We start from the raw sequence: 24,797 nt of genomic DNA, 5'->3' as shown, positions 1-24,797 counted from the left end.
TGGCGATCTGCGATTTTTTTTGCGGGAATGCGACATTGCGGCGGACAGATCGGACCCCTAACTGAAATTTTTGACACTTTTTGGGGGACCAGTGACATTACTACAGTAATCAGTGTTAAACATATGCACTGTCACTGTACTAATGACACTGGCAGGGAAGGGGTTAATACCAGGGGCGATCACAGGGGTAAATGTGTCCCTAGGGGGTGCTTTCTAACTGTGGATGGGGATAGGCTTGCTGCATGAACACAGAAACCTGTGTTTCTAAAAAAGGGGATCCCTGTGTTCATTAGTGACAGAACAGCGGTCTGCCATTCTGTCTCCACAGGGAGTGATCGCGGGTGCAAATGGGTAGGTGGTTTTGCAGGATAGAGCCAATCTGCCACCATAAAACTACAGCGGCTGGTCGGCAAGTGGTTAACATAATTTTGTGCAGATAATAAGCCAATACTAAAGTAGTTTTACCACAATGATGTGAAAAAGTCCTGCTATTAAGACTGCATACAGCGGACGGACAGTCTGACAATTCATCACTTAAGTTTATTTTTTCATTATATGTAGAGCTCTTTTGTCATTATGTGTTATACATGTCCTTTTTTTCCCCCATAAGCTCCTACTTTGGGAATGTTTTTAATACGTGGTTTCAAAAAAATGTTTACATATTATTTTTTGTATAATTGATTGATTACTTGGGCATCGTGCAAAGTCCCCTTCTTTTCCCCTTTTTGCACTTGTGGTGGGTGCTGGGACAGATACCATATATATTCCTGTAGCCACTTGATTTATGGTTTATATCACAAAATGACCTTGCCCTTCTATATTTCAGGTCCAAAGAAGACAGAGGGCAGTCAACCCTACATCTGCATACCCCCCCCCCTACTCTCTACCCCCCCCTCCACTTTACTTTCCCTATTTTTGTCCTTTGCTCTCATATCAAAGACTCACTGTTACACATTAAGCTTTTTGGATCAGATACCCATGTCAGGAGTCTGGTTCTTGAGTGCGTTCTTTACTCAAATTTCTATACTTTGATATCTATCAGTTCTTATTATATCCTATTAATTATTATATCTTATTAATCCTGTTTAGTGTTGAGCGAACACGGACTGTATTATTACACGATGCCATTAGTAGGCATGGCTGTGATGGCTTCTATGGCACACCAGTTAAACGCTTGTTGATTGGCTGTTGAAAGCCCGCCATTAAAAGCATGCCATTACATACAAAACAGGAAATAAAATTACCGAACACGGATTTTAAACCCGAACATACAGTAAAGTTTTCGGGTCCGTGTCCGTGACCCGAAAACTTTACTGTATGTTCGGGTTTAAAATCCGTGTTCGGTCATTTTATTTCCTGTTTTGTATGTAATGGCGCGCTTTTAATGGCGGGCTTTCAACAGCCAATCAACAAGTGTTTAACTGGTGTGCCATAGAAGCCATCACAGCCATGCCTACTAATGGCATGGCTGTGATTGGCCAGCTGAAGCATGTGACCCAGGTCTTTATAAGCTCGAGACACAGCGCGCTGTGCGTCAGTCTGCTGTAGTGTAGGGAGAGAGCACACATAATGGTTCTGGCTGCTGCTGATTGGGGACAGACAGGGAAAAACAACATTGGGGCTGAAAAGAATGCAGGGACAGGTCGGAGTGTAGGCAGGGAAAGATATTTGAGCATTTTAGGGACAGGCTGGAGAGAGTAGGCAGGGACAGATAGGAGACACAGGACAGAACAATCGTCCGTTAGCGATCTACATAGATTTTGCTGTGTGGGGGGTGGTGCAGTGAACGATCTTTTTGCCCTCACTTGAGCCCACTGAGGAGGAGGAGGAGGAGGGAGAAAAAATATATTTTTATCAGTCTGTTGTGTGCAGCGTTCAGCTATATTTTACTACACAGTGCTGTTCTAATCTGCTATTTAAAAATTACAAATTTAAAGGGGAATTTTTTTTTTTTTTCCCTTCATAGCCTGCTGCTGACCGTGACATAAAACATAAGACACCGCTGTGTTCACATGTGCTATTGAAAAATCACCAATTTTATATACTTTTTTCTATTCCGCTATTCAATATACACCCTTTTGGGGTAAAAAAAATTAAATTGCGGCATAGTCTGTATCGGTACGTGTGAGATACACCTTCCAAATTCTCATCCTCTACCGCCTCCTCATCCGGTCAGCGTAACACCTTCACCACCAACTTCAGCACAGCCAGGGGTAAATGACAGCAGGCAGTTTTAAAACTTGCCTGTTTGGGGGAAAAACCACACACCGTGCAGGAGTTGTGGAGGAGCATGGAACAGCAGACAAATGAGTGGTTGCTGCCAGCGAGCCTCAAGCCCGGCCTGGTGGTGTGGAATAACGGGCAAAATCTCATAGCAGCTCTGGGCCTAGCCGGTTTGACGCACATCCCTTGCCTGGCGCATGTGCTGAATTTGGTGGTGCAGAGGTTCCTTAAAAATGTGGCACAGGATGAGGAGGAGGAGGAGGATGAAGAGGTAACATTTCCAAGGCTTTCAGGGCAGTCATTCACAAGTGGCTCCGAGGGTGGGTTCCTGCACCCACAAACGCCAGGTACACAATTGTCCAGCAGGGACACAGTTCTGGAGAATGAGGAGGAGGAGATGGAGGAGGAGATGGAACCATGTTCCCAGCAGGGTGGCACCCAGCTCATGGCCATCACTGGTGCGTGGCTGGGGGGATACAGAGGACACGGACGATACACCTCCCACAGAGGACAGCCTTTCGTTGCCTCTGGGCAGCCTGGCACACATGAGCGATTACATGCTGCAGTGTCTCCACAACGACCGCCGAGTTGCCCACATTCTAACTTGTGCTGATTACTGGGTGGCCACGCTGCTGGATCCCCGTTACAAGGACAACGCACCGTCCACAATTCACTCACTGGAGCCCGATCGCAAGATGCGCGAGTACAAGCGCACGCTGGTAGACGCAATGCTGCTGGCATTCCCACCTGACAGCGGGGCCACAGTGGAAGCACAAGGCAGAGGAGGAGGAGGAGGAGGAGGTCGCAAACGCAACCAGGGCACCGCCAGCACCTCAGAAGGCAGGGTTAGCATGGCCGAAATGTGGAAAAGCTTTGTCAGCACGCCACAACAAACAGCAGCACCAGCAGCTCAGATGGAACGTCTTAGCAGGAGGCAGCATTTCACCAACATGGTGGAGCAGTATGTGTGCACACGCCTACATGTAGTGAATGAGGGGTCTGCCCCCTTCAACTTCTGGGTCTCCAAATTTGGCACATGGCCTGAGCTTGCCCTTGGAGGTGCTGGCGTGCCCTGCAGCCAGTGTATTATCTGAACGGGTATTTAGCACGGCTGGGGGTGTTATCACAGACAAGCGCAGCCGCCTGTCCAGAGACAATGTGGACAAGCTCATGTTCATTAAAATGAACCAGGCATGGATTCCACAGGACTTTTCCGTACCTTGTGCAGAATAGAGATGGATACCGACCTTACCCAGCCATTGTTCTATTTTTAATCTTTCTCACTCTTTTGGGGTGTACCCTCATTTAAAATGACTGAAAAAAAGCAGTGTTGGCTACCTCATCCTCCTCCACCGCCGCTTCCACCTACACCGCCACATCCACCACCACCTCAACCTCCCTCCTACTCCATATGGGCCTCGTCCTTCACAGATGAAGAAAATTGTTTTATTTTTCATTTTTTTTTGTTGTTTTAAGTTATTTCCCTATCCACATGTGTTTGCAGAGCACTTGCCATGCTCTTAACTACATTTTGCTGCCATTTGCAGCACTCTAGCCCTTTCCATTGTTTTTTAGAGCCATTTTAGTACCTGAAAGTTCGGGTCCCCGTTGACTTCAATGGGGTTCGGTGTCCGGGAAACGTTCGGTAAAAGTCCGGGACACGGACCCGGACTTTCTTTTAAAGTTCGGCCGAACCCGTCGAACACGGACATCCAGGTGTCTGCTCAACTCTAATTATGACATGTTCACAGTGTCTTAGTTAGCGCTGCACTGGTTTTTATTTTTTCCGTTTGATACAATCTATGTCGGTTGTAGTGTTAGCTGCTTTATTACTTTCTAATCATCATCATTTACACTTCACATTGGTTAGCACAGTTTGACATCCATAAAATACTTCCTAAGTCACTTTACCTCCTAGGCATACAAGGTGTGGTTGAGGGGTTTGTGCATCCAATATTGGAGTATACACGGTAGTTATAGCGCCTTTAGATGCTGGATCACACAGACATACGTGTTCAAATGGTGTTTGAAGAGAGGAGGGCGGTTTGATTACCTGAGTGACAAAATTGTTAATTTTAGAGTATGTAAACAATTTGTGTACATTTTTAATAGCTGGGAAACTAAGGGTCTCTGTCCGGGAGATTCGATAAAAAAACATCCTATTACCCTTACTTGTCCCACATGAACCGTGTTGGTGTTCTTTTTAGATTATATATGGGATATGGGACTGTTTTCACATTATTTTTTTTAATTACAGCCTAATTGGATGATATATGGGAATGTTTTCACATTATTATTATTATTATTATTATTTTTAATTACAACCTAATTGGATGATATATGGGAATGTTTTCACATTATTATTATTATTATTTTTAATTACAACCTAATCGGATGATATATGGGACTGTTTTCACATTTTTATTTTTTTATTTTTTAATTACAACCTAATTGGATGATATATGGGACTGTTTTCACATTTTTTTCTGGACACTTATAATCTAATTGGATAATATATGGGACTGTTTTCACATTATTATTATTTTGTTCTTTTTAATTACAACCTAATTGGATGATATATGGGAATGTTTTCACATTTTTTTAAAAAAATTACAACCTAATTGGATGATATATGGCACTGTTTTCACATTTTTTCTGGACACTTATAATCTAATTGGATAATATATGGGACTGTTCTCACTTTCTTTTTTTTTCTCTTTTTTACGTACAACCTAATTGGATTATATAAGGTATATTTTCAAGGTTTTGACTTTTTTCTGCACATGATTTATGATGATTGCGTAATTGATGAGTGGCATTGTTTATATGCACCTTTGAATCTACATTTGATCTTTTATATTAGGGGTGCTTCACTGTTAGTAGGTTTACATATTGTATATAGTTTGTTAAAGACAAACAATAGTATTCAATAATATGAAAAGAAAGCCTCAGGTCAAGTAGGACATTTTAACGACACCAAGAAAAAACGATAACCAAATGTTATAACAAATTTTATTAATACATGATGTTTTAAAAAAAAAAAATACATATTAAAATGTATATCTCTCATATGTATATGCAGGGCTTTTTTTCTCAGAGAATAGGTGCAGGAACTCCACCTTTTAAGTTACTTTGTGTCTCCGCCCCCTACCCACCTCCGAGCACTAACCCTTGGTTCCACCCCTTCCAACCTCCAAGCACTGACCCTTGGTTCCACTCCCTACCCAGCTTCCAGTACAGCCACTTTTAGAGAATATAGAGCCAAGTTTAATTTTTTATTGGAATGTATAGAATTAGGTTATGATAACAAGAAAAGCAATAAAATAGATCCAGCAGTAATAGACGTGCCCCCCCCCAGCAGCAATAGACCCCCCAGAAGCAGAAAAAAAAACTCCCAGCAACCAGCATCAATAGACTCTCTAGCAGCCAGCAACAGTAGACCCCTCCCTAAACAGTAGATTCCTTCTAGCAATAATTAGCCCTCAGTATCAAAAGATCCTCCACCAGCAACAATAGATTGCCATGCAAAAATAGATCCCCTCCAGCGACAATAGATCTCCCAGCAGCCAGCATCAGTAGATCCTCCAGCACCCATCGGAGGTGGCGGAATTGCGTTCCCCCGCGTTCCCACTGAAAAAAAGCCCTGTGTATATGTATATGTAAAATGTATATCCCTCATATGAATGAGTTACATATGAACCCCACAGATCACATTCAAAAAGATGTGAAGTTGCACCCCAATGCAACATTGAAACGTCTTCCTCAGGGCGTATTGAAAAAAGAGTAGATTAAAATTTGTAGCACTGGTCAATCCAAAAAAGGAACACCCCAGAAGATTAGGGGACAAGACCACACTAAAAGAGGGGGGGGGAATTTAAGGGACATGTTGCCAATATGACCCGGACCTGGAAGTCTCTCAGGTCAGTGTAGTCCTATGAAGTGGTACATACCACCTAATGGGACAACACTGACCTGAGAGACTTCCAGTGACAGTTGTCAGCCTTGCCAAATAATATTGGGGTATCTCTATTACACCATGGGATGTTGATCTCCTTAGTGGGCTTTTTAAGGTCCTTCCAAGTGGGTGTACGCTGAACCCACATCTTTTTAGACATCTTGGGACATGGAATGTGCCACATTTAAATTCTAGCTAGATCTACCAACATTTCATCCCCCTTTTTCTAAGATCCACACCTGTTGCGCAACAGGATCATGTTGGCAACCTGTTCCTTGAAATTCCTCTCCCCTCCTCTTTTGGTGGTTGGTGTCAGTTGCCAAGAGTGTAAATTTGTGTTTATTAAAAATCTTACAAACATGCAACATAATAAAAACATATTTACATATATATACAAAATAAATAAATGATATCTAAACAAACAAAAATAGCTTACTTCGGCATAGAAAACAAACTGGCTTATTTTTCGAGTAAAAAAAAGGAACTAAATATACAAACCAAGACGTATGTTATTAATATTATTATTATAATAACAATAATGCCCCACAACAAAGCCCTGACCTCCACCTAAACACACCCTCAGACTCAGAAACGATTAGGCTACATTCACTCCTGAGCGTAGCGTTTTCGCGCGTTTTTTTACCGCGATTTTTACCACGATTTACAGGCGTTTTTTGTGCAGGCGTTTTTTGATTGAATAGATACCAATGGAAAACGCCTGTAATCTGCCCAAAAAGAAGCTCATGTACTTTTTTGAGCGTTGGGCGTTTTGTAAACAGCGTCAAAACGCTCAGATGTGAACAGGGGCCATTGAAATGAATAGGATTTGTCTTGTTGGGCGTTTTGAGAGCTGATCCTAGAGTAGAAAAACTCCCCAAAAACGCCTAGATGTGAACGGAGACTTAGTGTTGTGTAAAAAGTGTGCTGGATAAATAAAGTAAAGCTGCAAACCTTAGAAAAAATTAAATATTGAAAACTGAAGAAAGCAGGTGCGCTGAACTTATAAGGGTTAACCCCTTTGGGGTAGAGATGAACCAATAACGTGATTCAAATAACTTTGGATCAACCAATAGTGATACAAAGTGACGTGATGTCAAAGATTGTTGGATATAACCAAATATTGAGTGCCACAGTGCAAAAATTGAAAGGAATTAAAACTGGTGTACTACAAAATCAATATATATATAAGTCACACTTGTACATAAATGACAAAATTATAGCAGAATAGGTAAGGTGCAGTCCAATCCAAACAAAGTCCATGTTGTAATGTGAAATAAATAAATCCTCAGTGTCAAATTCACAGCAACTAGGGTGCAGGTGATCCCACCACCATATCTGGATTGGCTCCTTACCAGAGAATGGAAATGTAAGGGCGTATAAATGACACAATCCAGATGAGAGATTACCCAAATAGGATCCCAGCTGTAAAACACCACTCAGAAGAGAGGATGAGCCTCTTACCAGATGGCTATTAGAATAGGGCTATGCACACGCTCTCCTGAAGATGGATGGTCTCCCTTGTTGGTAAACTGGGTCTGGATATGTCCCCTCTGGTGCCTTTGAGTGTCTCACGGTATCCCAAAAATAAAAGATCGTACAATAGTGCAGTACCCTTCAACTTATTTGAATCACGTTATTGGTTCATCTCTACCCCAAAGGGGTTAACCCTTATAAGTTCAGCGCACCTGCTTTCTTCAGAAATGATTACACATTTATCCCATGCATGCAGCCATTTTACAAAAATCTGATCTTTTAAAAATCTAGGAAAAGAAAAGCTGCACACCCAGAGACTGAAAGACAGCAGTTACTGGGATGTGGCATTCCTCCAGGCCTTTGTCCAGGCTCCCGGCCCCCACCTGTCCTTCTCAAGACCCCAAATCTTCCCAACCTCACCCAGAATGTTGTGCACCACCACCTCGACAGGAAGGACTTTTTTTTCAGAGTGGAACGTGCATTCCACATGAAGTAACAAACTACTAAGCTAACTAGAAAAAGTGTCTCAAAATCAAAATCCCAATGCATCTCAAGAGACTCGTACGACCACTCTGCATAATTCAAGCAGGAAAGGAAAGGGATACCCAGAGCCCCACCCACCTGCTTATAGACTTCTATATTGAAGGGGCACTGAAGCAAGAAATAGTCCATCGTCTCCTCCACCCCACCACACTCCACTCTTGGACAATCATGGTTCTCCACAGAGTAATGCTTCAAATTGCCCTTCACATAGATTCTGCCATAGAATGAGTGCCAGGCCAAGTCCCAAAACTTTAAAGGGATTCTTTCCAGATTAATCAAATGCAGACCCTCCCTCATAACAGGGCCTGGGCAATCCCTTAAGGCTAGTGCCTCGCTAAAGGCAGATTCAACAACCCTCCTCTCCAGGACCTTCCTAGGAAGAGTCCATGTAAAGTATCTTTTCCCAATTGTTAATCATTGTGTGTAACAAAACGAGAGATGAGGACATTTGAAGGTCATATGAACACACGAAAGGTGCTGACAGTAATAACAGGTATACAGAGGTATGTGTACATTTATATTTACAGGTTATTGTGTGGGGAAAAAAAGTTGTTTGGCTGGATTCTTTTGTATTGTGAATATACAGTGATTATAAGCGGCAGCAGGAAAGTTTGAAGATGAATGGAACAGATTACAATGTATGGCCATTGAATTAGGATCAGGAGATGATCACTTACAGGTAATTGTAAACCTTTTCATAACTCCACAAAAAGAAATGAATAAACTAGTATAGGCCAGGTGACACCTGTGTCTTACATAAGCTAATGATAGGTATGGGGGGGGGGGGGGGTGGTTAGGGGTAAAGATGGATTTTCTTGAAGAGGTCTCACTTCCAGGGTCTCAGAGCATACTAGAAAAAATCATGCACCAATGGAAGGAGCACCAGGCCAAATGATAAAAAGAATCTATTTGGAAAAAAAAAAAAAGATAAAAAGAATCTAAATTAATACATTGTTTTATACAGAAAACACATTTTGGGAGCCAGAAAGCACTTACCATTTATTAGGGGTTTCAGTTCAAATAAGAGACTTGAAAGGACTCAAAATAGGAATTTATGTAATGCGGAACCTAAGAGAGTTACTGGTAGTGATGGGCCCGGGCGTGCTCAAATTGAGCCCACCAGGAAGCCATAACTGCACACCGCCAGCACTGCACTTGGCGGTGTGCAGTGCTGGTTTCCTGGCAGGCTCGATCTGAACAGGCCCAAGCCCATCGCTAGGTACTAGCCATCAGCATCTACATGAGCAATCAAGATATCTTGATTGCTCATACAAATACTCTTGGCTAGAAACTATCCTTGTCCAGTAATTTACTTCCTTACATAAAAATATCATCTTCAGCTCTGGAAGATTTACCCCCTTTCCTGACCAGGCCATTTTTGCAATATGGGACTGTATTGCTTTAAAGGAGTTGTAAAGGCAGAAGGTGCATTCAATGCATTGAGATAAAAAAAATCTCAGCCATCCGGGACTCTCTCTCTCCTGATTGGCTAAGACACAGCAGTGACGCCGTTGGCTCCCGCTGCTGTCAATCAAACTCAGTTAACCAATCAGGAGAAAGAAGGGGTGGGGCCGAACAGCAGCTCAGTGTCTGAATGGATACACATAGCTGCAGCCTGGCTCGGGTGCCCCCATAGCAAGCTGCTTGCTTGGGGGGCACTCAACAGGAGGGAGGGGCCAGGAAAGCCAAAGAGGGACCCGAGAAGAGGAAAATACAGGCTGCTCTGTGCAAAACCAACTGCACAGAGGAGGGAAGTGTAACATGTTTGTTATTTTAATAGAAAAAAATGAGACTTTACAATCACTTTAACTGACAATTGCGCCGTCGTGCGACACTGTACCTGAATAAAATTGATGTTCTTTTTTCCCACAAATAGAGCTTTCTTTTGGTGATACTTGATCACCTCTGCGGCTTTACATTTTTTGCGCTAGAAATGAAGAACGACCGACAATTTTGAAAAAAAAAAACAATATTTTTTCCTTTCTGCTCCAAAACGTATCCAATAAAAAATGTAAAAAAAAAAAATCAAATTTCTTCATAAATTTAGGCCAATATGTATTCAGCTACATATTTTTGGTAAAAAAAAAAAATCCCAATAAGCGTAAATTGATTGGTTTGCACAAAAGTTACAATCTCAAACTATGGGATTTTTTAGTTTATTACTTTCTTATTTTTTCTTTTTTTACTAGTAATGGCAATGACCAGTGACGGCGAAAAAATCGGACACCTAACTGACACTAATACAGTCACTGTACTAATAATGACACGGCACATACGATTTTAAGTCCCGGTTCACACTAGGGCGACCTGTGAGGCGACCTGGTCGCCTCACAGGTCGCCGCAGGTCGCCTCCCATAGGGAAGCTGCGGACCCGTTCTAATAGGAGCGACACAAGTCACTCCGACCTAGAAAAAGGGTCCGGAGCTTCTTTGGGGCGACCCGGAGGCGACCGCCATAGACTTCAATGTTATGAAGTCCGTGGTGGCCGCTCCGAGGTCGCGGTGCGAAGTAGCGTCGCCCCTATGTGAACGGGGCCTAAGGGTTGACATATTTTGTATCTATTTACACAACACCAGTCAACATTTTATATTTTACAAAAGGTAAAGTGTTATATTGTGTTTGTTTGCTGAGCAAATATTGTGCAACATAAAAAAATTGCATATACTGCAATCTTTATTCTCTGCTTTCAGAAAATATATAATTGTTTTGGGGTTTCAAAGAAAGGTTAGCAATTAATGCAGATATTAACATGTGTGTGAATTTTTTTTTTAAAACATTGCCCTAGTCGACAAAGTGGTTATTTTTCCAAAGTAGAAAAAGTTGAAATATTTCCAAAGTGGAAAGATTTGTCTCCAGCTGAACCTACTCTTAGTTGGTACATTGCTCGTATAACCTTACATACACATTGCTGGGGATTCACACAGTTCTGAGTAAGGAATTATACTCTACAGAAGTGCCTTGGTTCCAACATATATTTGCAAATGTATGCAGCAAAAGACCATTTTTAACCTCTTCCCGACCGCTCGCCACTTTTGTACTGCGGCAGTGCGGCCCTCCTGTACAAACCTGCAGCTAGGGGGCGAGCGTGCGCCGCCGAGGGCGCGCTCCCACCCCCACTCGGCAGCGGGGGAAGCCGATGCAGCTGGGCAGGCGGCTCCGATCTCCGCCTGACACCCGCGATCGCTCCCCGGTGAAAGAGAAGAGCGGTCTGCTATTGTAAACACATCTGACCGTTCTTCTCCCTGAAATGATCACAGAGCCCCTGTGATCCTTCTATATAGAAGCACATGTCTCTATGATAATTGCACAAGCCACGCCCCCCACAGTTAGACACTCCCCTAGGCTCACATTTAACCCCTTGATCACCCACAATGTTAACCCCTTCCCTGCCAGTGTCATTATTACAGAAACAGTGCATATTTTTAGCACTGATTACTGTAGTAATGTCACTGGTACCCCCAAAAATGTCAAAAGTGTCAGTTAGGGGTCCGATCTGTCCGCCGCAATGTCGCAGTCGTGCTAAAAATTGCAGATCGCCGCCATTACTAGTAAAAAAAAAAAACACCAAAAATGACATAAATATTTCCCTTAGTTAGTAAACGCGATAACTTTTGCGCAAACCAATCAAAATACACTTATTGTGATTTTTTTTACCAAACATATGTAGCAGAAAACAAATTGGCCTAAAATGTTAAAAAATTTTGATTTTTACTTTTTTTTTTAAGAATGTTATATAGCAGAATGTGAAAAATATTGTTTTTTTTTTGTTTTTTTTTTTTAATTGTCGCTCTTTTTTTATATATAGCGAAAAAAAATAAAAATGGAGACAGAATGGCGGTCTGCTGTTGTAAACACGGCAGACCGCTGTTCTGTCACTAATGAACCCAGGGATCCCCTTTTTTAGGAACACAGGTTTCTGTGTTCATGCAGCAAGCCCATCCCCATCCACAGTTAGAAAGCACCCCCCTGGGGACACATTTAACCCTGTGATCTCCCCTGGTATTAACCCCTTCCCTGCCAGTGTCATTATTACAGTAACAGTGCATATTTATAGCACTGATTACTGTAGTAATGTCACTGGTACCCCCAAAAGTGTCAAAAATGTCAGTTAGGGGTCCGATCTGTCCGCCGCAATGTCGCAGTCCCGCAAAAAAAATTGCAGATCGCCGCCATTACTAGTAAAGAAAAAAAATGACATAAATCTTTCCCCTAGTTTGTAGATGCGATACATTTTGTGCAAACCAATCAATATACACTTATTGGGATTTTTTTTTTACCAAAAATATGTAGCAGAAAACAAATCGGCCTAAACTGATGATTTTTTTTATTGGGAATGTTTTATAGGAGAAAGTAAAAAATATTGTTTTTTTTTTCAGAATTGTCGCTCTTTTTTGTTTATAGTGCAAAAAATTAAAAACCGCACAGGTGATCAAATACCCCCAAAAGAAATCTCTGTTTGTGGGAGAAAAAGGACGTTGATTTTATTTGGGTACAGCGTCTGTTAAAATAATGCTGTGCCGAATCGCAAAATATGGCCTGGTCATTAAGGAGGAAAATCCTCCAGGTTCAGACTGGTTAAGTTGTTCACAGAGTTTAGTAGTTTTTTCAATTTTTGTTTTAGTAAATATTCCTGTTCTTAACAGCATGGAGAAAAGTGTTTTACAATAACTCCAGAGAACTCATTGAAGTCATGTATTAAATATGTTTAAATGACTTACCCTGAAGTCTCAATGGGTGTTCAGGTTCGTTGTTAACAATGGTTTGGACAGCAACAATAACATACTTTGGTGCCACAACACTGGTAGAGTAGTCAAGGAAGTCAATATTAAATATTTTGTGGAATGTGCAAAGAGACAATATGGGTTTTATTCCCATTTGTTGGGAAGCAATATAAAAGAGCAACAGCAAAGCTGACATCGTACTCGTGAACAAACCATCATTGGGAGAAGTTGGTGTTGATGAAAGATCGATACAGAAAGAAGAATCCATAATGAGAAGCTGGATGTCTCTTCTCTACCTCCTGGTCCTGCTGGGTGCTCCTCATGGGACGGCTGGTGAGTAGATTCAGGTCAAACCTGTGATTAAACCTGGGTGGGAGGGTTGGGGGGGGTCTATGGCATAGTGGTTGATGGTGGAGAGTAGACACCTAATGGAGGACCTAGATCCATTCCTCAATAAAACATCCACAGACCCATCAAGGGAGGCTTAGATCCTGCACTTAGAATGTGTGAAAGATACATCACTATTCCCCTGCATATATCATTTATCAGGTTGGCAGAAAACGTAATAATATAAAATATGATGTATGAAATCACATAATTCGGCTGGCACAAACCCACAAGAATTCCTAAAATATATTTAACGTAAAAAATAAAGTCTGAGCATGCAGTTGTCTTACAAGATAGTTCATATTTGGTGACTGTGTCCAAAAGTAAGGCAAATCTATAAAATACCTTCTTCAGCTTTATCATAATATTATCACAGCCTCAAATAAACCACAATAGCTCAAAATCAAAAGGGTCCAAAGACAGTTAGACACATTAAAGGTGAATAATGCACCAGGACCAGGTGGATTACACCCATGTGTCCTTAAGGAGCTGAGCTCTGATATTTCAAAGCCATTGTTTTCAATTTTTATAGACTTTTAATGGCTAGCTTGGTAGCATGGGATGGGAGAGCCTGAGCAAGCTGCGGGAAGGCGGTGGGAGGGAAGGGGGGGGGGGCGTCCCTTCCGACTGCTTGTAATAACAACTGAGTGGCTGAGTGCCAAATGTTCCATCAACTGAACCCGGGTATATTTAGCCCATCTGTACTTACTAGGAATGAAAGGTATCAGAGCTGAACTGATACAGCCCTTAGCTAAAATGTGCCATGGCTCACACCTCTGCACATTCATAACTCCTCCATTTCCTTTTTATAGATCAACGTGTTTAAAAAAACAATAAATAAGTAAATATATATATATAGATATAGATATCTATATCTATATATATATACACTGTATATATATATATATATATATATATATATATATATATATACAGTGTATATATATATATAGATATAGACATATATATATATATATATATATATATATATATATATATATATATATATATATATAATAGATAGATAGATAGATAGATAGATAGATAGATAGATAGATAGATAGATAGATAGATAGATAGATAGATAGATAGATAGATAGGTCTATATCTATCTATCTATCTATCTATCTATCTATCTATCTATCTATCTATCTATCTATCTATCTATCTATCAATCTATCTCTATATCTATATCTATCTATCTATCTATCTATCTATCTATCTATCTATCTATCTATCTATCTATCTATCTATCTATCTATCTATCTATCTATCTATCTATCTATCTATCTATCTATCTATCTATCTATCTATCTATCTATCTATCTATCTATATATCTATATATATATACATATTCTTCTACATCTTACATATTTCCCAATTATGATGGGGGTGGGGGAGTTGAGTTTGAGCAGACAGAATAGTTGAAGTTGTTGCTTCTTTTTGTAGAGAAGAATACATTGTAGGGATCTCATATAATAATGTTTCCTTTTCTGCAGGTACTGATGGCTACCACTGTACACAGAGGGGTAAGTCACCAAATGAGAGTTCTCTGATACAAGAATTCAGTCCAACAAACACCAAAAAAAAAAAAAAAAACAATTTTAATGAACACAATTTCATTTTTTTTTGGGGTGAAATAAGCAAGAAAATGCAAATTTTGCACTTAACCAGTTTGAGCATTAGGTTAGGAGATGAAAGGAATGAAGATGATGATCTTCTAACTTAATGCTCAAACTGGTTAAGCGCTAATCACATGATGGAAGTGAGATGCTCGACAAAACCAACAGCGTTACACGGCCATCATTGTGAAGACTAAAAGCCCAGATGACACCCATATATGGAGCGAACTTGCTACAGTGGAACTTCATTTCATACAGTTGGATCCCTGATATGTATCGGGAGTTCATTTTGAAGTATGGGGTCAGTGCAGTGGAGTATTATATCATGCTGTATGACCACTGAGGGTTGGTGAGCGGCCATTATCTATCAATTAGCATGGTGGTGGATCACTAAGCACCTGGGGGAATATTTGTACCAGCACATTCAGCTTTGTTTCACTGGCTGTGGATTCTTTTTTCACCATTCACTTATGGGGCTTTTCTTTAAGAAATGCTAAAGTTGATTGCAAATCTTTTATGTTCACAAGGTTATTTTGCTCACTTTGTGTTAATATTTGTTGTAAATCTTTTTACATTGTAACTCAGAGACACTTTACGGAATGTTTATTTATGTTTATAGAATACTCTTCAAGAGAGGTATTGTATACAAATGTATTTGTGAGATCACCAGATAGTGCACTAGTACTTTTTATAACACGTTTTATTTCTGGTGTTCAGGGATTTCTAAGTGCAGCCAGGGACGGTGCTAGACTATTTTGCACCCTAGGCAAGACTAGCTACTTGCACCCCCTCAAAAAAAAAAAATAAACACATTGCCCCCCCCTTCCTTTACATAATGCCCCCCCCTTTTAACCCCACTCTCCCTCTCCTGTACACACTGTCCCCCCTTCCTGCACACACTGCCCCCTCCCTTTAACCCTACACCCTCCTTCATATACACACTGCCTCTCTTTAACCCTTCACTCCCCTTCATATACACACTGCCTCTCTTTAACCCTTCACTCCCCTTCTTATACACACTGCCCCCTTTGACCCTACACCCCCCTTTATATACACACTGCCCCCCTTTGACCCTACACCCCCCTTTATATACACACTGCCCCCCTTTCACTCTACACTCCCCTTCATATACACACTGCCCCCTTTAACCCTACACATCCCTTCATAAGCAAAGTGCCCCTTTAACCCTTTACACCCCTTCTTGTACACACTGCCCCCCCCTTTCCTGTACACACTGCCCTTCTTTAATTCTACACCCTCTTCCTGCACACACTGCCCCTCTTGAACTCTACACCCCCTTCCTATATACACTGCCCCCCTTTAACCTTACACCCCCCATTCTATACACACTGCTCCACTTTAACCCTACACCCCCTTCATATACACACTGCCCCCCTTTAACCCTGCACACCCCTTCATATACAAAGTTCCCCCCTCTCTAGAGGTGACATCCATTGGGGATGAGGAGGTGACAGGAGAGGAATGTGGCACTGGCCATGGCTGCGCCCTAGGTGGCAGTGCGCCCTAGGCGGCCGCCTAGTTTGCCTAATGGTAGCACCAGCCCTGAGTGCAGCAATCTGTCAGTCTGAGCTAGCGAATCCTATTATCCTTTTTCCAGTCATTTGTTACAATGTTACCAGTGATCCTGAATGTGTTTTATAAAGTATCATTAGAACATTGTTTTATCCGATGGATTTGTGTTACAGAGGGAACCTCCCTTACTGTATTGATGGATGGGTATTTAGCCTATTGGGGTTATTCATACTACTATCAGAAAGTTCTGAATTATCTATCATCCAGATTCCCCTGCGTCACACGACAATATACTACAGTACTCCTGGACTATGCAGGTAAATACAAAAAAAAAAAAAAAAACAGTACTTTACTTGATTTATTTTAACAGTTCAGTTTCTAAGCAATGTTTAATTTTTTGTAGACGTTAAAAAAAGTATCTCTATGAGTTTCAGGGTATTGCTGGAACCCTAAAAAAAATAAAGTTTCACTGTAAATTGAAAAATAATAACTCTTGCATTACATCTACTTTTCTGCAAATAGATTATAGACATAGAGCTAACACACTGAATGAGCCTTTCATTAACCACTTTAAGACCGGAAGGGTTTTCCCCCTTCCTGACCAGGCCCTATTCTGCGTTACTTTAATGGACAATTGCGTGGTCGTGCGACGCTGTACCCAAATAAAATTGATGTCCTTTTTTTCCCCACAAACAGAGCTTTCTTTTGGTGGTATTTTATCACCTCTGCGATCTTTATTTTTTGCGCTATAAACAAAAATCAGCGACAATTTTGAAAAATGTTAGGCCAATTTGTTTTCTGCTACATATTTTTGGTAAAAAAATTGCAATAAGCGTATTTTGATTGGTTTGCGCAAATGTTATTGCGTCTACAAACTACAGGAAAGATTTATGTCATTTTTATTGTTTGTTTTTTTTTACTAGTAATGGCGGCTATCTGATTTTTTGTGGGACTCTGACATGGCCAGATCGGACCCCTAACTGACATTTTTGACACTTTTGGGGGGGGACCAGTGACATGACTACAGTAATCAGTACTAAAAATATGCACTGTTACTGTAATAATGCCATTGGCAGGGAAGGGGTTAACCCTGTGGGTGATCAAGGGGTTAAATGTGAGCCTAGGGGAGTGATTCTAACTGTGGGGGGGGGGAGGCTTGACTTCTGAAATTACTATAGAGACATGTGATCCTATATAGCAGGATCGCATGGGCTCTGTGATCATTCCAAGGAGAAGAACGGTCAGCTGTGTTTACAACATCTGACCATCCTTCTCTCTCAGCGGTGAGCAATCGTGGATGTCAGGCAGCAATCGGAGCCATCTGACCTGTGCATCAGCTTCCCCGCTGCCGAGTGGGGGTGGGAGCGCCGCCGCCGGTGCGCTTGCCACCTAGCTTCCCGCGCATGACCGACGTAGGTCTACATCGGTTTGCGCAGGAGAGCCACCCTGCCAGTAAAAAGGCGACGAGTGGTCGGGAAGCGGTTAAGGGGAACTCAAAATAGCTGGGGAGTACTAAGCAAGCATTAAATGTTGAAACAACAGACACTTTGGCCAGAAGTATGTAATGTATAGCACAACTTACAGAATACATTGGTCAGGGGTATGTAATATACAGCATAGCCTACAGAGCAGGCCATGTAATGAGCAGCACAGCTTATAGGGCGCAGTGATCAGTACTATGTGACATACAGGATAGAGTACAGCAGTCATATGTACAACATAAAGCACAGAATACAGAGTGCAGCAGTAAGGAGAAGGTTATGAGCAATGCTAGCTAAGATTATGATATGTAACACATACCACATTGAATCCTTGTTTGTTCTAATCAAGTCATTCAGTGAAATTTGGCAGTCATGGAGAGGTGATAATGCCTGAAAATTGATATATTTGGACTCCTTTTTGTGCATTTATTTCTGAGCAGAGCTGACATTAACACATTACTTTGCTAACCCAAAGATATCAAGACTTTGATGTATGGATTTTGTTCTCTTAACATTTCATCTGCTGCTATTAGTGTTTAAAACTTTTTTCAGAAACCAATGAAACTATCACCAACAACAAGAGTGATTTCTTAAAAAGCATTGCAAGAAACTATGGGGATGACCCTTCTGTTTATTATAATTACCAAAACCATATATCATACTGCGACCAGTCCCTCCTCTATGGGCTGAAGAGAGCTCTGGAAATTTCCCCCGCTGAGTCCATCATTTGGGTTTATACATCTGGTTCCATGATAGATTACAATGACACTCAGCTCCTGTCTGCTGTTTATACATTGCTGGAGGAAAAGAAGTCCCAAGTAAGTGTCTTACATATAAAGTCTTAGAACATCATCTACGTATCTCTAATCCTTAGCTAAACATTTATTTCTTTTTTTTAACAGGTTTATTTTCTGTGGCACCCCTGGTGGAATTGTGTACAGAGAGCTTCCCAGGCTGATGTATTTAATGACATTTCATCCCTTAATTATGGAGAAGTGATTCCTATGTATTATACTGATTATTTTAAGGTAAGAATCATATTAGAATCATGGGAAGCTTGTAGTATTAGTGAAGGCAAATAAATGTTGGTGGTGGACACTTTATATATGGCTCAATTTCAATCATACTGTATACATCTGCAGACTTCTTTAGTTTTGATAATTCACAATGATCTGCCATGGGTCAAGTTCAGCAGGAGTTTGGTGAAATTCAAAAAAAGTTTAGATGCTGAACCTCAACCCAAACCCCATTGAAATCAATAGAAGATAAATCTATCAAAATAAAAATACCCATTTTCATGTCTAATAGTTAAAGGTGTGTCAAAAAAATTCTGTGGGTGGGAAATTCTTGCACCAACGCAAACATTTGAAAAACATTAATCCAGCAGTAATTTTTAAAATGCTTAGAATGAAGGATGTCTAATTCTTTTTAATAGCATGACTGGGAAGTGTCCCAATTCTGTCTGTGAAGGGGCATCTCTGTCATGTACAGAACATGCTGTAACAGGACTGAGATTTGCAAAAGCAAAAAGTTTTACAATTTCTGGAAATTCTGTGTTACAAAAAAAAGAAAAAGAAACACCACACATAATTCTCCAAGGTTCTGCGATGCATTTTGGGAAGAGTGTTGTTTTTTTTTTTTTAATTAATATTTAAATTTTAAATTTAAACTGTATCTTTTTTTTCTTTGTAAATGGCTTTTTTTTATTTTGTAGCACATTCTACAGCAAGAGTAAAAAAAAAAAAATGTGTACCTGGGGATATCTCAAAAACATCAAAAAGTTTGACAGTCCCCAAGGAAAGCCACACCAGACCCAAAGTTGTTTTAGTCAATGACATTGACTAACTGCTTCCGGACTGCCCCACGCACATATACTGCGTCAGGGCGGCCCTTCAGTGCAAAATCACATACCTGTCGTTTGTAGACACTAAAACTTTTGCACAAACCAATCAATATACACTTATTGGGATTTGTTTTTACCAAAATTATGTAGCAGAATACAAATTGGCCTAAATTGATAAAAAAAAAAAAAATGTATGTTTTTTATTGGATATTGGATAGCATTAAAAATATATATATATTTTTCAAAACTGTCTGTCTTTTTTTGTTTATAGCGCAAAAAATAAAAACTGCTGACGTGATTAGGGATGAGCTTCGAGTTGAACGTAAGTTCAACTCGAACATTGGCTGTATACTCGTTCGTCAAATGACAAACAAATGGGCTTCTTCGCGGGAACTTCGAGTTCTTGTATTATCATGGACTCTGAGACCAATAAATCACCTTGCTGACCAGGGGAGTCGAACCCACAACCATTTCAATTGCCAGTCAGATATTCTTCCACCTACACCACCATCAAGCTGGTATAGGCTATACACACTCTCCCTAAGGTATTCTACCACCTACGCCACCGTCAAGCTGGCATAGGCTATACACGCTCACCCTAACTTTTATCTCATCCACTGTGTGTAGTGTGAGATAAAAGTTAGTTAGTTAGGCAGGGAAAGTGTGTTTAGCTTAAGCATGCTTGACAGTGGCGTAGCTGGTAGAATACCATGCTTGCAATTGCAAAGTTGTGAGTTTGAATCCCTTGGCTACCAGGTGATTTATCAATGGAATTTTATAGTTAATAATACATTGCTGGCAGGGAGAGAGATTTTTGCTTTTTACAGTTTGTTGAGATCAGATCAGATACAGTGCAGTGTATACTTCAAAGTTTTATATATATATATATATATATATATATATATATATATATATATATAGGCACTTCAGTTTACATAAGTCTATGTCAGTATTGCTGAGAAATGGTGTGAGGGGTCCCCCCCCCAGTCCATACTAGACAAAAATTTTAAAAAAAGGTGCGGGGTTCCCCCTAAAATCCCTTATAGACCCTTATCTGAGCACACAGCCTGGCTGGCCAGGATGGGGGTGGGAGGGGAGTGAGCGCCCCCCCCTCCTGAACCATACCAGGCCACATGCCCTGAACATGGAGGGTGGGTGCTTTGGGGCTGGGGAGGTTCTGCCCCCCCCACCCCAAAGTACCTTGCCCCCATGTTGATGGGGACAGGGGGTCTCTTCCCAACAACTGTGGGCTGTGGTTGTGGGGGTCTGCGGGGGGAGGCTTATCGGAATCTGGAAGCAAAGGGGGCCCCCAGATCCCGCCACCCCATGAGAATGGATATCGGCTAACCATTCAAAAGTGTACATCAAGAATAAAGACAAAAGCCAGTTTTGGAAAAGTCCTTTATTAATAAAAAAAAATAGAAAATAGTGTGCCCCGATGATCAGTCGCCCGCCCGAAAAAAAAAAGAAAAAGAAGCTCCTGCGGATGCTTCCCACGCTATGAGCTCTTTTGAGTTTGACACCTCTTTTATAGAGATCTGACGTCACGAGCCGCCCCACAATGCCTTTCTCAGGTGCATTGAATAAATTGCTGACGTCATGTACCTGAGCAGTGCATTGTTGGGCAGCTCGTGACGTCAGATCTCTATAAAAGAGCTGTCAAACTCAAAACAGCTCATAGCGCAGGAAGCGTCCACATAAGCAGAAGCTTCTTCTTTACTTCTTTTTTTTTTGGGGGGGGCGGACGGGCGACTAATCATCGGGGGACACTATTTTTTTATTTCCATTTTTCAATAAAGGACTTTTCCAAAACAGTTTTTTGTCTTTAATTTGTTTGTACGCTTTTTTGGTGAATGGGTAGGGGTACAATGTACCCAATATCCATTCACATAGGGGGGTGGGATCTGGGGGCCCCTCTTTTAAAGGGGGCTTTCAGATTCCGATAAGTCTTCCCCCGCAGACCCCCACAACCACAGCCCAGGGTTGTGGGGAAGAGACCCCTGTCCCCATCAACATGGGGCCAGGGTGCTTTGGGGCAGGGGGCAGAGCCCCCCCTGCCCAAAAGCACCCACCCCCCATGTTGAGGGAATGTGGCCTGGTATTGTTCAGGAGGGGGGCGCTCGCTCGCTTGCCCCCACCTCCATCCTGGCCTGCCAGGCTGTGTGCTTGGATAAGGGTCTTGTATAGATTTTAGGGGGGACCCCACGCCATTTTTTTTTTACATTTTGGCGTGGGGTTCCCCTTAAAATCCATACCAGACCCATACCAGAAATGTCAGCATTGCTGCAGCAGGCTTCATACATCACACAAATGCACTACTTTACAGGCACATTAAGGGGTAAGGGGGCCCCCAGGCACGATATATTTAAAGGAAATTTTCATTTTTATTGTTTCACTTTAAGCATTAATAAAATCACTGCTCCTGTAAAAATTATTGTTATAAAAAAAAACATTTTTGCATTGGTTCATGTCCCCCAGGGCAGTACCTGGGTTTCCATACACTTTTTTTGGGCCAATAACTTGCATTTAAGCCTTTAAAATGAAGACTTTTGATTTTTCATGTTCGTGTCCCATAGACTATAATGGAGTTTGCATGTTCGCTAGAACATTTTCCCCTGTTCGAGATGTTCAGGTGCGAACCGACCAGGGGGGTGTTCAGCTCATCACTAGATGTGATCAAATATCACCAAAAAAAGCTCTATTTGTGGGGAAAAAGGACATACTATTTATTTGGGTAAAGCGTTGCATGACCGCGCAATTGTAAGTTACAGTAACACAGTACCGTATCGCAAAAAATGGCCTGGTCATTAAGGAGGTAAAACCCTTCGGGGCTGAAGTGGCTAAATATGGCTACATTAGTTTCTATGAGGGAAGAATTTCCGAGCGCCATCTCTAGAAAACAGAGTAGTACTAATACTACCAATGTCATTGGTCAAATATTTTAAATGTCCAAATAATTGTATTATTATTTATTTTTACTTTGTTTTTAAAGATTTTTTTCATTACAAGTGTACTTTATTTTTTTATTTACCCAGTTGCTGATGCCACTTACCCCCTTGTTTTGGTCTAGCTATCCCCCCCGGATGCTGCTGCTTCTTCTGACCCAGTAGGGGTTAAAGTGGTTGTAAACCCCATATTTGACCTAAGCACATATATCTGTAGCGTTTACTTATCTCTCTCCAAAACTCGAAGTCCCGTTTCTTTCTGCTGCTACGTTCCTCGGTTATCAGCAGAATCACTTCTGACAAGTTCTCCGACACATGAGATAACAGCAGCTGAAAATTTGTGTCGGGAAGGATCTCAGAGGTAGATAAGCAGAGAGCTTGTCTATATAGAGCACAGCTCTGCATGTTCCTTTATTCTTCTGCCTATGTGTGGGGGTGTGTGCCTTTCCTCCAATTACACAGTGTAAGCCCAGACACCACACCCACTGCTGAAAGAGAAAACAAGATTTCTAACATGATGTGCATTTTCTAAAGAGTGTGGAAAGGTAAAGATGGCAGATATTCATCATCTGAGCTGTTCACTTCACTGGGTATATGTGAGGGTTTACATCCACTTTAACCAGTTGCCGACTGCGCACAGTGTATTTACTGCGGCAGTCAGCCCCGGCCAGTCAGAGTGACGTAGGTCTACGTCGCTCGCCTGTCACTGGGTTTAAAGCCAATAGCGGGCGAGCGCGCACTGAGGCTCGTTCACGGAGGAGTGCGGGCGTGTGACCGGCGGACCCGATGTCCGCCGGTAACACTACGATCGTCGGTAGAGCGGGAGAAAGGCGGGCGGCTTATGTAAACAAGCCGCCTGTCATTCTCCCCTGTGTAAAAATGGAGATCAGACGGTTCTACATCTGTTTTTATACTAGTAGCCATGTCCCACTACAGTTAGAATCACGCCCCTAGGACACACTTAACCCCTCCCTGTCCAATACAGTTAACCCCTTCACTGTCAGTGTCATTTTTACAGTAACAGTGCATATTTACAGCACTGATTACTGCAGTAATGTCACTGGTACCCCCAAAAGTGTAAAAATGTCAGTCAAGGGTCCGATCTGTCCGCCGCAATGTCGCAGTACCGCAAAACAAATCGCAGATCGCCGCCATTACTCGTTAAAAAAAAAAAACACCAAAAATGACAAAAATCTTTCCCTTTGTTAGAAAACGCGATAACTTTTGCGCAAACCAATCAAAATACGCTTTTTGCGATTTTTTTTTACCAAACATATGTAGCATAAAACAAATTGGCGGAAAATGTTAAAAAATTTAGATTTTTACATTTTTTTGGGGGGAATTTCATATAAAAACATGTGAAAAATATTGTTATTTTTGCAAAATTTACTCTCTTTTTTTGTTTATAGCGCATGATCAAAAAATCGCACAGGTGACCAAATACCACCAAAAGAAAGCTCTGTTTGTGGGAAAAAAAGGACGTGAAATTTGTTTAGGTACAGCGTCGCACGACCGCGCAATTGTCCGTTAAAATCACACAGTAAAAAATCGCAAAAAAAACCCTGGTCAGGAAGGGGGTAAAATCTGCCGGGGCTTAAGTGGTTAATCTCTGCACAGCGATTTGTACTTATTTATCCCTAAGTAGTGACTCAATAGACTGATGAAGAGGAAGTGAATTTTCTCAAAACAGTACATGTTCATTAAAGCCCCGTACACACGTACCGATGGTCGGCTTACAAATGTTCCTCTTTTCTCCCCGGGATGTCGGTGTCTGCTGAAAAGTGCAAAGACAGCACAAGGACAGCACAAGAATTTTGTCCGCCGACTGCAGAAGTGATGTCATGTAATGGTTAACTTTCCCTGTGTTTTCTATTTTCTGAGCATGCCCAGTCTTGCAAATCTGCGGTCTGTCGGCCGAATTGTGTACTGACAGGCGAACAATCGTCCGTTCTGGTGTCGGCATACAAATATTTTCATGTTTGCAAGAAAGACTTTTGTCCGCGGATTGTGCGCAGACATCTGTCGGAGGCACCATACTAACACGCGTACAATCGGCAGATCCTTCGTCCA

At 41.4% G+C, this 24,797-nt stretch overlaps 1 protein-coding gene across 1 annotated transcript in view; it reads left to right on the top strand.

The window, feature by feature from the left end:
* Positions 1 to 24,797, top strand: part of LOC309558391 (uncharacterized protein) — a gene marked incomplete at its 3' end in the record, with an annotated part of 897,500 nt that overhangs the window by 861,033 nt on the left and 11,670 nt on the right. The window contains exons 3-4 of the mRNA XM_082261466.1: positions 18,492 to 18,757; positions 18,842 to 18,967. Of these exons, the coding sequence (XP_082117592.1) occupies positions 18,492 to 18,757; positions 18,842 to 18,967 (392 nt within the window). The remainder of the gene's footprint in view (positions 1 to 18,491; positions 18,758 to 18,841; positions 18,968 to 24,797) is intronic.

The sequence above is a fragment of the Pelophylax lessonae genome (genome assembly GCF_965119305.1).
Source record: "Pelophylax lessonae genome assembly, chromosome: 6".
NCBI lineage: Eukaryota > Metazoa > Chordata > Amphibia > Anura > Ranidae > Pelophylax > Pelophylax lessonae.
The sequence above is the reverse complement of the archived record's forward strand: the minus strand, read 5'-3'. Positions and strand labels throughout refer to the sequence as shown.